The 13,811-nt window shown below is 41.1% G+C and overlaps 1 protein-coding gene across 1 annotated transcript; it reads left to right on the forward strand.

Annotated features, from left to right (window-relative positions):
- The first annotated feature begins 3,122 nt into the window (after window positions 1–3,122).
- lrrc47 (leucine rich repeat containing 47) lies at window positions 3,123–11,679 on the forward strand. Its single transcript, XM_083675582.1, has 7 exons — window positions 3,123–3,716; window positions 4,728–5,198; window positions 5,475–5,591; window positions 6,829–6,944; window positions 8,767–8,869; window positions 9,625–9,714; window positions 10,784–11,679. Exons 1-7 carry the CDS (start codon window positions 3,147–3,149, stop codon window positions 11,003–11,005), a joined length of 1,689 nt encoding a protein of 562 aa, XP_083531708.1. The 5' UTR covers window positions 3,123–3,146; the 3' UTR covers window positions 11,006–11,679.
- The last annotated feature ends 2,132 nt before the right edge of the window (window positions 11,680–13,811 follow it).

Genomic DNA, 13,811 nt, shown 5'->3' on the forward strand with positions numbered 1-13,811 from the left:
TATACCAGTGGAGGCTGCTGGAGGTAGAAATCAGAGGACAGGCCTCTGATTTGTACCTCCACCTGCCTCCCCTGGCATACACCTCCAGGGAACACAACTTTTGGGATCGGGATCATAATATACTGAAGGTATGTTGACGGCAGCATTAGTTGTGAGGTGACATCATACAAGAGAAAGTCCTGACCTTATAAGCGTTCTCCTTTGCAAAACTCAGGATGAGTTCTCTCCTTTCTCTGATGGTGTTGGTGGCATCAAAAACCTGAGAGACATTTCACACAGGGACAATGCTGTCAACAGCCTAATAAATTACATCCCTTTATGTATCCTGTTTTTATCAAATATCCACCCATCCTATATGTCCATATCCTAAGTCATATCAGGGGAGGCTGGAGGAGGTAGAAATTGGAGGAGGGCTCATTGTAATGCATGTAATGGAAGGAATAGTCCATGGTAGGAATGGTAGAAACTGTGTCGTATCCTAATCTTGCTGAAATACAGCCTGACCGTAGCCGTCCACATCTAAGCATAATTAAATAAATAAAGATACAGTAAGATACAGTAAAATGTGTGAAAGAACTCTTGACAGTTTGTGTTTTGTCTCTACTTGGCCAACAGCTGAAAGCCAAATAAAGAGAATAGAGAGTAGAGATGGTCTCACAGTGATTTGGCCTCCCTCCTCGTTCAGATAGGACTTGACACCCTGCAGCACCAGCAGAGCACACTGTCTGCAGGAACAGAGCTAGCAATGAAAAAGATTCCTAACAACACATAATCGTATGGCTCCAAGTACTACTAAACTGAGGGGCCAGGAAAAGGGAAGGCTACCAGTTGAATCACAATTGAAAAAAAAGAAAAGAAAAAAAATGAATTACATGCATAGTCTAGATCCAGTAGGGTGCCTTGTAAACCACAGCAGGGTTTTAATACACATCACACCTGCCTGAGGGGGCGGGGGGGGGGGGGGGAACAAGCTTCAAACAAGCATCAAAACAAGCTTACTCGTCCGCCACAGGCCCAGGGAGATTTGTATTACTGCATGATAATATAACAGTATGAGGGGAGAAGCAATCATTTCCTGATTTGCATGGCCTCTGCATTGTCATGTCTGAAGAAGTCATAAGACTTGTATGCTTTCACTGTCTCTCGCCTGTAGACCCACAGGTTGACGACTGCAAGAGAACACAGGGCCGTCGGGTGATGAAACACACTACACATTCTTGAACATGACCTTGAACTGAACTGTGTGAACAGGTTCTGCAGCATTGCAGTTTGCTGACATCACTTTGAATATCTTTCTACGGGACAAAAGGAGCATTATGATTGGTGCACACAATCTTCACACAAAGGACGTTATTTACACAACAATGAACTGGGAATAAGGTTAGAATACAGTCATGTTTGGAAGGCTAGTTGTTTTTAACTCTTAAATGACCTACACAAGTAAAGAAGGCATACTCCTTATCCCTAACCCGAACCCTAACCGTAACCCAGGACAGTATTTGAGAGAATTATTATTTTATTTTTTTTAAAGTTCCATCCTATCAATGGACACACACATGTTCTTTCAATGTAAAATTGATTTTAAACAAGAAAATGTTTGAGGATGCAATTTCACTCCAACTTTTGTAGGAGGGTGTGGTGGTGGCTGAATTCCATCCCAAAATGTTCACCATTGGGGCGGGTCTGGAGTCACCTTGAAGGTATAAGAACAGCAATGCCTTTATACATTTTGAATGGTCAGAGATGTGATGCCTCCCTGTACTAACCCTTGGTTAGCACTCCTATCCCGTTGAGGTAGCGTGTCAGCTTCTTGGACATGTATGTTTTCCCTCTGGCAGGAAGACCAATCATCACAATCATGATGTGAAATGTGCTGAATTGGTAGTGACAGCCTAATCAACACAGTGTATAATTGATTCATATTAAAATCAAGGACTCTATAAAGATCAAGATATTAATTCCAAAATCACACAAACTATTATCCTTGCACTCAGGTGTACTTATCTTAACTTATTGAGTAACTTTAAGACATGTTTGCATTTGAGCTCATTTAAGAAGAGCCACAGCAAGGGGGGTGTACTTTTTCACACAGGTCTTTTTAAATTTATTTTTGTAATTTTAAAGTGTCCAGTAGGCTGCGTAGATCAGTTGGAAATGTATTTCAATTTCAGGCTCTGAGGTAAAAAAATAGACCAGAGGATTAATTTCACTACCTACACACACACACACACACACACACACACACACACACACACACACACACACACACACACACACACACACACACACAAGCCACCTGTCCAGTGTTCCAGAAACTATTTAAAGCTTGATCACTCTTTAATGAGTTTACACTTTAAAATTACTGAGATTTTATATTGAATTCCACCACAGGATCGACAGTAATCTAATATTCCAGTTTTGCACTACTATTCCAATACAGAAGATGGTGATATTACTGTGCCTTAGCTGCCCACTGGACAGAATATGACAGGAAGTAGTGTTTACATTTGGAGTCCCTTTTTTTACTGATTGGACTGACAAATTGTTTACATGCTATACATTTGGGAGCTCCTTTAATAGTAAAGGAAACATTGGAGATAAACTACATTCTTAAAATGATTGCGAAAAATCCTTGAGTCAAGAACACAGACTGGGGTATTGATGCATGTGTCTGAAAGACAGAGACTCATTCCACCTGTAAAAGGGCGTGAGGACACTGTTCTTGGTTTAATAAGTTTAGAACAAATTAATGAACTAGTACATTAAAAGGGAGCAGTCCGTCTGTATTCGAAACACTTGTATTTGCTACAATCTTTTGGAGAAGATTGAGATCTCACTGTACGACACACAATGAGCAGAATACAGAATACTATTTCAGTTCTACACTACCACTCCAGCACAGCAGATGGGGAGAGAACCAAGTATGTGGCCGGCCGCTGCGCTGTTCCGTTTTGGAACACAGCCAGAGTCCCCTTTTGGACTAGTGTACAGCATTTTGAATGTCAACTCTGCACAGCCTTTGCGCAACATGTATCCAATGCTAAGCGCATATTGTAGCTGCGTCTTCTTAGCGCCAAATGACCGTACTCAAGTGTTACCGGGTGGCAGGAGATGGTCTTTTTCCGGTAGTCTTGTGGAACAGCAGCATGGATGCTCTAGAGAACTGGGCAGAAATAGGGAAAGCAGCGAAAGAAAAAAGACGGGAACTTGTGTTGCAAGGTGCAGTTATCGATGAGAGGATTTCTTCTCATGGGGGACTGAGCCCCAAGATCTATTCTCTCACCCTCCTGAATTACCTTGAGATCAGTCAGTGTCAGAGTTTGACAGAGATTCACGCAGACATAAAACATTTGACCAATCTCCAAAGCTTGATTCTCTGTAGGAATAAGATCACCTCTGTTCCAACCACTATTGGGAATCTGAAATCGCTGAAAGTCTTGGACGTGTCAGTCAACAACCTGAAAGCTTTGCCTGTAGAGATCACGCAGCTAAGCGATCTCAATACACTCAACGTGAGCTGCAACAGCATCGAGTCCCTTCCAGATGGACTATCCCAGTGCATCAAACTGTCCACCATCAACATCTCCAAGAATCAGATCACTCGGTTCCCTGACGACCTCTATTCCAGTCGACTGGATCTCCTCAGCACCATCATCGCCTCTGAGAACGCCATCGAGGAGCTGAGTGGAGATGTTCACAAGCTCTCTGCTCTAAAGGTGAGTTTTTTTGTTTGACGTGACTGCATTTATATTCATGTCCTATGTAATAGGTCCCTCTAAATCATTATTTCAATCATTCTTTATTTAAAGTGAGTTTCACAGGTCTCCACACACTTTACACGTTTTTTTTAAGGGATACAAACTCAACTGTCTCCCACCTACACTGCTGGTGCTAATATAGTAGTGACAGTCTGCGTATAGTCAGTTTGAGTGGTTGTAAGCCATCAGTGCATCAACAGTGCATCATAAAAACATTTCAATGGACATGAACATTGTATTCCTGAGAACACTCTGAGACAAATAATGGCATTTAGACCCAGAAGTCAATAACTTTTCATGGTCTTGTGCCTGTTACTACCGCTGTCCTGGCATACACACACACACACACACACACACACATATATATACATACACATACAAGGCCATAACTAGGTACATTTTTACCAAAGTCATATGCATATCCCATGTAGGGGTTCAGGAGGAATCCTTCTGGAAGAGGAGGAGATTCTTTTCCCAGCTAATGCCCCTCCCCAAAAACAAGCTGTCCCAATGTATTTCAGTTATATGATAAAATAATTTGATAGATTTGATCAGAAGTCGTTCAACAACACACCTGAGGTATTCATGACAACACCTGAGGTAGTCATGGCATTTTATAGAACGTACTGTGTAAATGTTTTGACTATGATTATTTGTAACACATTATGGGCCCTCATTTAAAAAAAAACAAAAAAAAAAACATCTTACTATTGAGAATACAGTTGATATTAACAATGGTTTTGAGAAACTATAATTATTCAGTCAGTTCAGAGTTTTTGTAAACTGTAAAATGCATTGCATATCATGGAAACGCTAGACACAGTATTCAGAACTCCCGTCGGATTAGTTCTCATTGCGTTTATTAGAAATATTAAGGTAAAGATGGCCGACTTTGCCCCAATTTTCCACATTTGTACATTCAAATTGGGGCCCTAATAAGAGTGTATTCCCTGTCCCAACTTTTCCCAGGTTCTAGACCTATCTAGCAACAAGCTCAGTGACATCCCCTCTGACCTGGGTGACTGCTCCAAGCTGAAGGAGATCAACTTCAAAGGTAACAAACTGAGAGACAAGCGCCTGGAGAAGATGGTTAACGGTTGTCAGACCAAGTCCATTCTCGACTACCTGAGGGCCGGTGGGAGAGGGAAAGGCAAAGGCAAGCAAGCAGAAGATGGTGGCGGCGAGAAGGCGGAAGTCGGCCGAAGCGCTGACAAGAAGAAAAAGCAGCACAAGAAGAGGAAGACAGAGGAGGAGGACGACGAGGTTGAAGAATTGAACCGGATGGTGGTGAAGGTTCTTCACGTGTCTGACAACCCCACAGCGTTCACAGTGAAAGTGGCCACTGAGCTGAAAGACGTCCGGCCGTACTTAGTGTGCTGTGTGGTCAGAGGCATGAACTTGAGGTCCGGGAATGCTCTCAAGAGGTTTCTGGTAGCTCAGGTAATGTCATTTTAAGTTGACGACACACCAGTAGCCTGGCTGACTGTCTGTTTCAGCTTTATCCAACTCCTTTGTCGCTGTCTTGCTTGGCAACAATGGAGCCTTGGTGAAAGCAGAAATGGTCTAGCACTCAAACAGTTGGCTAAAAATACAATAAAAAGAAAAAGTCATATTCCTGAGTTTTCTAACATAGCTTAAATGGCTTATAAACAACCGTTTTTCTGAGCCATTTTTGTCTGCATCACCAAGGTTTCTATCTCACCCATTCTGTTCCAGACCAAACTTCATGATGATATATGTGGTAGGAGGACAACCGCGACCATTGCAACTCACGACATGCAACTACTGAAGGGACCTCTCACATATGACGCCAGACCTCCGGCAATGTTAAAGGTATGACACAGTATTTAAAGGCAGCATATGCAGGATTGCGCCCTCTTTTCACTGCTCAATGCTCCTCGTTTCACTGCTCCCCTTGCTCAATGCAAACTACTTCTAGCTGAAACAATTGATCTGTCAATCATGTTCATGTATTTATCCAGCGAATGTCTTAGTTACATGACTTTGAAACTAGCAAAGGACGTGTGGTTGAAATGTAGTCGTTATTTAGTTCGGAAACATGAACAGGAAAATTAGCGAGCCATATTTGCTAAGCCCATAGTTTCAAACAAATCCCCTCATTCCTCAAACACAACTCGGTAAAGGCTGTAATATCAAACAGGACATTTACTAGGGAAAATCTGAATACATATTACAAACTTATTTCCACACGAAGGCTTCCATTGCTTAGGTTGGCTTCCAGCACTGAGAAATGCTTGCGGCCCCCACGCAGTAGACCTGTAGCCAATTAACCACACACACACAAGTCACAGGTTACACGCCAACAGCAAGTGGTTGACGGCCAGAAACGTCCTGAACATTTTGGAAAAGCAAATTCAGGCAGAAGGGCAGGGTCTTGACAGGTGCACGCACTGTCACAGACTACCAGTGTAATGACTCAGCATGGTTATTTAGTGACATTTTCAAGGGGAAAAGGCTACATATTGCACCTTTTAATTTAATCATTCAGTCACTCTTAAGTGTATTGAAAATATCTGGCATATTCACTTTGACTAACCTCTTGCTCTGTTTTGAGAGCATTAAACTCTTTTAAATCAATCTAATATTAAATATATTATATTATATAAGATTAAATATCTTAGCATGATTTTGTCCCATTAGTCCAAGTAGTCAATGCAGTTGGTCTTTTATGGTCACTTAAATTACTAATAGGCTCTATTTTTATTGGACATTGTACTACATGTTTAATATCTTAATGTCCAGTATGTTGAAGGACAGTTTAATCAGCAGTTGGGAGCCATCATAGACATTTCCATTCTCAATAATTAATTAGCTTACTGTTACTGTTATTGCCATGAGATCCACCTGTCACTTAACCGTCATAGGAAACAAAAGAAACGTCATTACCACTCTTGAACAAAATGTATTTTTATTATATACAGGGCTTCAATTAAAGTTTCTTTGAATGACTCATCATTCTCATTCACTGTCGACCTAAAAAATTAGCAAAATAAGGTCAGAACTCCTAGCTTTATCAGAAGTGATTAAATTGATGTGTGTTGTTTCTTAGGTCACTCCCTTGGGTCGTAAGGAGGTGACAGCGGTGGAGCTGATGAGGCAGCTGCAGCTGGAGGCCGACGACCAGAGGAAACAGAGGAAGAGGCAGAATGTGTCGGGCCTCCACAAGTGAGTTACCCCACCCCTGCCTTGTTGATCATGATTTTTATTTATTTTTTATTTATCCTTTATTTATTCAGAGAAGTCCCTTTGAGACCAAGCTCTCTTTTTCAAGGGTGCTCTGATTACAAAATATATCCACATCACTATTATTTAAATCAAGATTTTAAAAGGACACAATTTACACAGGCAATACAATTTTCTTTTTACAGACAACAATCAATTAATCAGGTTACTAAAATGGCCCAATGATAGTAAAGCAGCAAGTCTTCGAGTATCCTGCAGGTCATTCCATGCCCGAGGAGCACAATGACTAAAGGCAGTTCTACCCAGCTCAGAAGAGACATGTGGGACCTCGAGGACTAACCAATCTTGAGGTCGTGTCTAAGTGCTAGGTCTCCAGGTGATAAGAGATGGGAGTTTATGGAGAATTCCTTTATATACATACAAGAGCCAGTGTTGGGTCTTTCTAGCAGTTAGGAACGGCCACCCCCCTGTTGATATAAAAGACAGTGATGAATACGAAACATATCACCTGTAATAAAACAAAGTGCTGAAAAGCATGACAGCATAAATGAGAATATGGGCTTAATGTCATTGTTAATGTCATTGCTCAGGCTGGCAGACAATTGTAACCTCATTCCCCACACTTTTTGGGACACCTGATGAACCTAGCTTATCAAACAAGTGTCCTACGGACACAAAGTGTTGATTAAAAGTATTACTAATTTCCATTTAGTCATTTATGAGGCCAGAATCTGACATGATTTGCAGAGCGATGTTTCAGGGATTTAACTGTTTTCCAGAATTTAGCAGGGTTTCCACCACTACTATACAGAGCATCCAGGTAATAAGCACAGTTTCTGTTTTGTGTTTTGACAGGAAGAGACAGAAAAAACGGACACATTGGAAATAGGTTCTGAGGTTATCTTTGGGCCTGTCCAAATTGGGCATATGGATACGATTCTACTTTCAGTTCATACAACATCTTGGGTTTGGCTTCCTACACAATAATGCATTGTTTTATCAAACACTTCAGTGTACAAATGCACAAAACAACAACTTTGGAACCAAAGAGGCCACTGTATTATGTAAAGGAACTTTGACCTTTATACTGTACGTGTATTGCAGTTTGTAGAGACAAATTATTTTTTAGCCTACATTGTTTTTTAATATTTTCTTGTATGAGGAACCAAATATGGGCTGATGCATAGTTTGGTTGTACAGGTTATAAGTGAATCTAATAGTACAGTAGCAATGAAGGCCTAAATAACAGTTTAGACCACTCCCACAAAACAGAAACCTGTGAAGAGCACTGGCCATGGTGTGTGGACCTTTGTTATTGGGAAATAACAATAACAAACAAGTTACAACAGTTGAACTGTACCTTTACAACTGTCTAAGCTCACGCCTCATGTGTGAAACTTATCCAACCTTTTGTGCTTTTAGAATGTAAGACTTTTTATATATAACATGAATGTGCCCTGCTAGTAGGTAATATTCTAGACCAGGGGTGCCCAATACGTCGATTACGATCGACCGGTCGATCGCGAGAGTAGTGCGGGTCGATCGCGCGACATTAATTATTATTATTTTTTACGACGGACATTTGTGCTTCAGCACGGTACGAGGCAATTGAGCCAGTGTGAGTGCGCCACTTGATTGACGTACAATGCGGCCAGTCTGAGATCGCATCTCTTCTACGGGTCAAGTGTCATATATTTATTTATATTTAGCATTTTTTAATGTAGGTAGGTCATTTTGACCTGGTCATTTTGAAAGTAGCTCGCAAGAATGGCCACCCCTGTTCTAGACCTATTGTGCTTCTTAGGTACCTGCAGCTTCTTGATGGAAAAGAACTCTACCCCTGTCTGGTGGATGCCGAGGGCCAGGTGATCTCATTCCCACCAATCACCAACAGCGAGAAAACCAAGGTGTGTGCGTGTGTGTTGAACAAAGACACAGAGAGTGAATGAGCAAGGGAAGAGAGACAGGGAGAGATCTTAATCTGACTGAAGACAGGGTTTTTTCTCACAGGTCACTGCTCAAGTCACATTCATCATTAAGCAAGAGATGCATTAGAATAGATTTGCATAAGCTTGTGTTCACACCATAGACAGAAACATTATAAAGGAACATCATAAATGAAAGGAAAGGAACATTATCAATGAAAGGTTTTTCTATTGTTTGTGTTTTATATTATCAACCTGCAGAGGGCCAGTTGAATGCAGTGCCCTATAAAGCCGATCTGAATGAGACATTTTTTTAGACTTTGCTCACCGTTATCACTTTACGTAAGGGAGCTTGAATTGCAGGCACACCGGATCAAGGAACACATCTTTATTGTTTCCTTAATTGCAGACACACTTCCATTCAGGTCACAAAAAATTGGGCCTCCCATAGTAGCCTTAATCTATGACTTTTAGATTGCGATTTTGATACAGTAGATAACATACCGCAGACCATAGCCTATGTCCACATACACCGATATGAAAGTTGTTTATGCACTAAACTTTTTAAAAAATGTTTCATTAATCTGTCGTATTGCCGGACATGACATCTATCAACATGTGATGATGAAGATCCTGCATCTCAGTCCTTTAAAGTGTTTATTTTTCTTCAATTGTAAATATAATTGTTGATTAAAAGAAAATCTCATGAAATCTGTACCTATTGTCATGTATTTTAGATAAGGAAGACTACTAGTGAGTTGTTCCTAGAGGTGACCAGCTCTACCAGCCTGCAGATCTGTAAAGATGTCATGGATGCTCTCATTGTGGTAAGTGTTTTGATTCTGAATGCCTAAGACCTCGATAATGCTCCAAAACCTTTAATCCTAACCCTTGGACTATCATTTATGATTCAGCAATCATTTCAGAGTTATCATCTTTGTGTGCATTCATTCATCCATTCATAGATGTGTTTTTCCTCTGAAATGAGAACCCCCTGCTGTGAACCCATCACAGTCAGACACACACACACAATTGGGCATGAGCGGGAAATGTCACCACACCGGTGTGCTATCTCAGGGTGTCATCATGCTCCTTTGACGTCTGAACCCTATCCCATCCCCCGGCCCTCAGTGGAAGAAGTGAGCTCATCGGCCCGGGGTGGCTGGCCCCGGCGGTGTACAATGTCACTGCTTTCAGCACATGACCCACAATACGACTGCAACCCTAGAGCTGGCTTGGCTCTGCCCGTCACACAGAGCCGACACGTTTCACTGACAGACATGTCCAAACAAAGCAAGGCATTGAGATGTCTTCACTCAGACTCTGTCACTAGTAGGGCAATTCTTGAGTAGCAAATTTACATTGTTTTCAATCATTTAATTTAAAGTATAGGGTTTAGAGTCATCAGTTTTGGATTCATTTTCATGCACTCAATTTGTAAAGTTCAATTAATGTACTGAAAATTGCTTACAGGTTTCAATGAGGGTGTGTTGATTCAGAATAAGATGATTTCCTGAATTGACTGAAACCAAATTTTAAGGACTTAGAAAATGTTACTTGACTCACAGAGGACTCTTTAAACTGAATCATAAAACTCAGGTTTAGATTTGCACTGCTAAGATCCTGCTCTGAAGTACTTGCTGCCCTATATTGCCGCAATCTCTGTGACAGATCAAATACAATCATGAGAGAAGTTTACATTACCCATTAATTATAAGTATAGCGTTTTTGATACTGTTGTGTTTATACTGTATTTGTCACATTCTGCCTTGGAATTTGCCCTCTTCAGTATCCTATTACATGTTCATTAAATAACTCCTCTATGTAGAGGATACATTCTGTCTTGTAATGTCTCAATGGCTAGGTGTTTAATAAGTCCTTCTCCGCTCTTAACAGAAAATGGCGGAGCTGAACAAATTCACCTTGGAGCACAGGGAGGAGGCAGGATCAGAGGGGGAGTCAGACGCACCCCTGGACCCTGCCTCTGATGGTATGACCTCAGGGGAACTGATTGTCCAGCAGGTTCGCACCGTTGACCCAGACGGCAACCTCAAGGTGGTCTACCCATCAAAAACTGACCTCGCCACCGACGTCAGCAACCTGACTGTCATCTGGTAGTCCAGCACCAACTTGCCTTTCACCTTAACACTCATGCTGCATTCAAGTGCTCCTCTGAAACTTTGAGCTTCCCACCACAATTTAACATTTTGCGTAGAGCTTCTTATTAGTTAATTCCGAGATGGCTCAGAGTGGGAAACTCTGGAGATCTTAAAGTAACACTTGTTGCCTAGTCAGACATTTCTGTGTTTCCCTATTACCGAGGAACACTTAAATGCAGCGTATGTCACAAAGTTAAAACCACACTAAATGAGATCCCAGTGTTTATTTTCACAGATTCCTTTTCAAAGCAGATTAAATCTACACATTCTTCAACCCAGGAAATGTTAAATACTGTAATAGCTTCAGCGTATTGATTATTATTTGCTGTCAACAAACAAACAGTGTCTATAGTTTATGAACAGATACAATTATTCAAATGACCCCATATTAAGAATCACAGGGTTTTTGTATACATATTTTTGTACTGTGTCACACAAAAGGCAATTATTATTTAATGTGTTAGCCTATACAGCTGTACATACATCTGTAACTAGCATGTGTAGTCAGAAATCTAGAATGTAGAAATGGTTACCAAATGTGTAAACTTTAACAAGTCTTTAACCATCTTTAATAGGGAATGAGTCATGTTCACTATTTAAAAGATCTCTCAAATAAATTCAACTTGGAAGGCAGCAAGAGAATGTCTTTATTGCACAGGTGGTTCATGTGTGTGCATTGTTCTGGTGAGAGATACAGTATATATCCTGTTTTCTTTGATAACTTTAGGAATGGTAAATTGCCTCCATGACAAGAAAATATTTTGTCAAATGCTTGGTATTAAGGGGTGTATAGCATATCTCTTTAAATTAACTGTAGATGTTGGGTATTGACAGGACTTCACTAGAAAGAGCAGGGTCCTGTTACATATCAAGTGTCTAGTAAGGGGTGGGAGATTGTGTAAGGGAGGTGTCTCAAAGATACACGCAGTATAAAAGAAATAACCAGAGGGGTGCAGTCAAGTGTCCAACGCACCAAACAAAGACTACTTGATATGATGCAAGTTTTCATTTAAGGCAACAACTTCTTGGAACTATGAAGAATACTAACAGAGTACTTCAAAAGAGGCAGGCATGGTCCGAAACAAATAGGGAGAGGAAGCCAACGTGGAGAAACGTTAGTGAGAAGGAGACGCAGTGTTTGGAGATAAATGTGCAACGAATCAATAAGCCGAACGGTCAATGTGGAGGGACTGCGCAACAAGCTGCAGAGTTAACTATAACAAACCCCGTTGAATTTCTCACTCGTTCTAGATATTTAATGATGCAACATAAAGCAAGACGAGTAAGCAGCGCAGCCATCTCCCAGAGCATCCTTTTACCGCCTATCAATGGATTCAGAATCACCGCTGGTAAGGTGGAAACAGAGTGCGCAAATGTGCCATTTGGCCATGGAAGACCAGCGGTGTCAAAACATACCGGAGACACTCTTCTGTCAACTTCAGGAGTGAGGAAGGAAAATACGGTATTTCGTGTACTCATTGCGCGACGTGGGGCAGGTTGTCAACTGTCTAATGAAGCTAATTTAGTTAGAGGTCTTGCATTGTTTAATACAAAAGAGTGCGACGCAGACAGTCCAAGACTAGATTGTGTAAAGGGGGCTTTTGGCGCTCAGCCAAGTGCGGCATCAGGTTCCATACCTCTCCACCCGTTAGTGAGGCGAGGGAGGAATGGCGTGGGTCACCCTAGTGCCCATGACAGCGTGGTGATGACGGACGGAATTCAACTTAATGCCAATCTATGTGAAACAAAACAACAGAGATATTTCTCTTCCGATGATTCGGCTATTGACACGGAATCGCAGTGCTCTGAAGAACGGCAGGAGGACTGCGAGACTGACAGAGCATCGTTGTGTCCCGAGGAGGAGTATTATACGGATAAGAGAATTGCAGAATGGATCTTGAAAGTCAACTTAAGCCTTTTTCCTACGTCAAATAATGACATAGAAGAGAGCGTGGAGGAGCAAGACATTGCCACCATAAAAATAATTTATGATGGAGACTAAGGATATTCAGGCATTCATGTCTAGTTTGATGCGAGAGAGCAACCCTAGATGATAATATTGTATACCATACTCTTTTTTACTAGTAATCATAGCTATTGTAAATATCTAGGCTGTATAAGCTTACTGTAGTTTGTGGCACATTGTCTTTCAAGTGCATGCTTGATTTTTCCAAGGATCCATGTTTAAACAAAATATTCAGGCTTAAAATATTGGATATGCAGGATCATATTGCAATCAATATTTGTGTTTGCAGACATCTTATATTATTGTTGAGAAAAGACTAAACATACAAACTATTAAAGTTTACTTTTGTAATGGTTTCAAGGTACTTCTTTTGAAAACATGTTTATATGCTGACCAGCTGGAACAGTTTTTTCAAGAGCATATACACTCACTGAGCACTTTATTAGGAACACTATACTAATACTGGCTAGGGCCTCCCTTTGCTCTCAAAACAGCTTCAATTCATCGTAGCATCACCCGTTCTACCACATCCCAAAGGTGTTCTATTGGATTCATGGATTCAGATCCGGTGGCGGGGAAGGCCACTGAAGAACACTGAAGTCATTGTTGTTTGAGACAACTTTTGCTTTGTGACATGGTGCATGATCATGCTGGAAGTAGTCATTAGAAAATGGGTAAATTGTGGCCATGAAGGGATGCACATAGTCAGCAACAATACTCAAATAGGCTGTGGCATTCAAGCGATGATTGATTGGTATTAATGGGCCCAAAGTGTGCCAAGAAAACATTCCCCACACCA

Source organism: Argentina silus (genome assembly GCF_951799395.1).
Source record: "Argentina silus genome assembly, chromosome: 8".
NCBI classification, from domain to species: domain Eukaryota; kingdom Metazoa; phylum Chordata; class Actinopteri; order Argentiniformes; family Argentinidae; genus Argentina; species Argentina silus.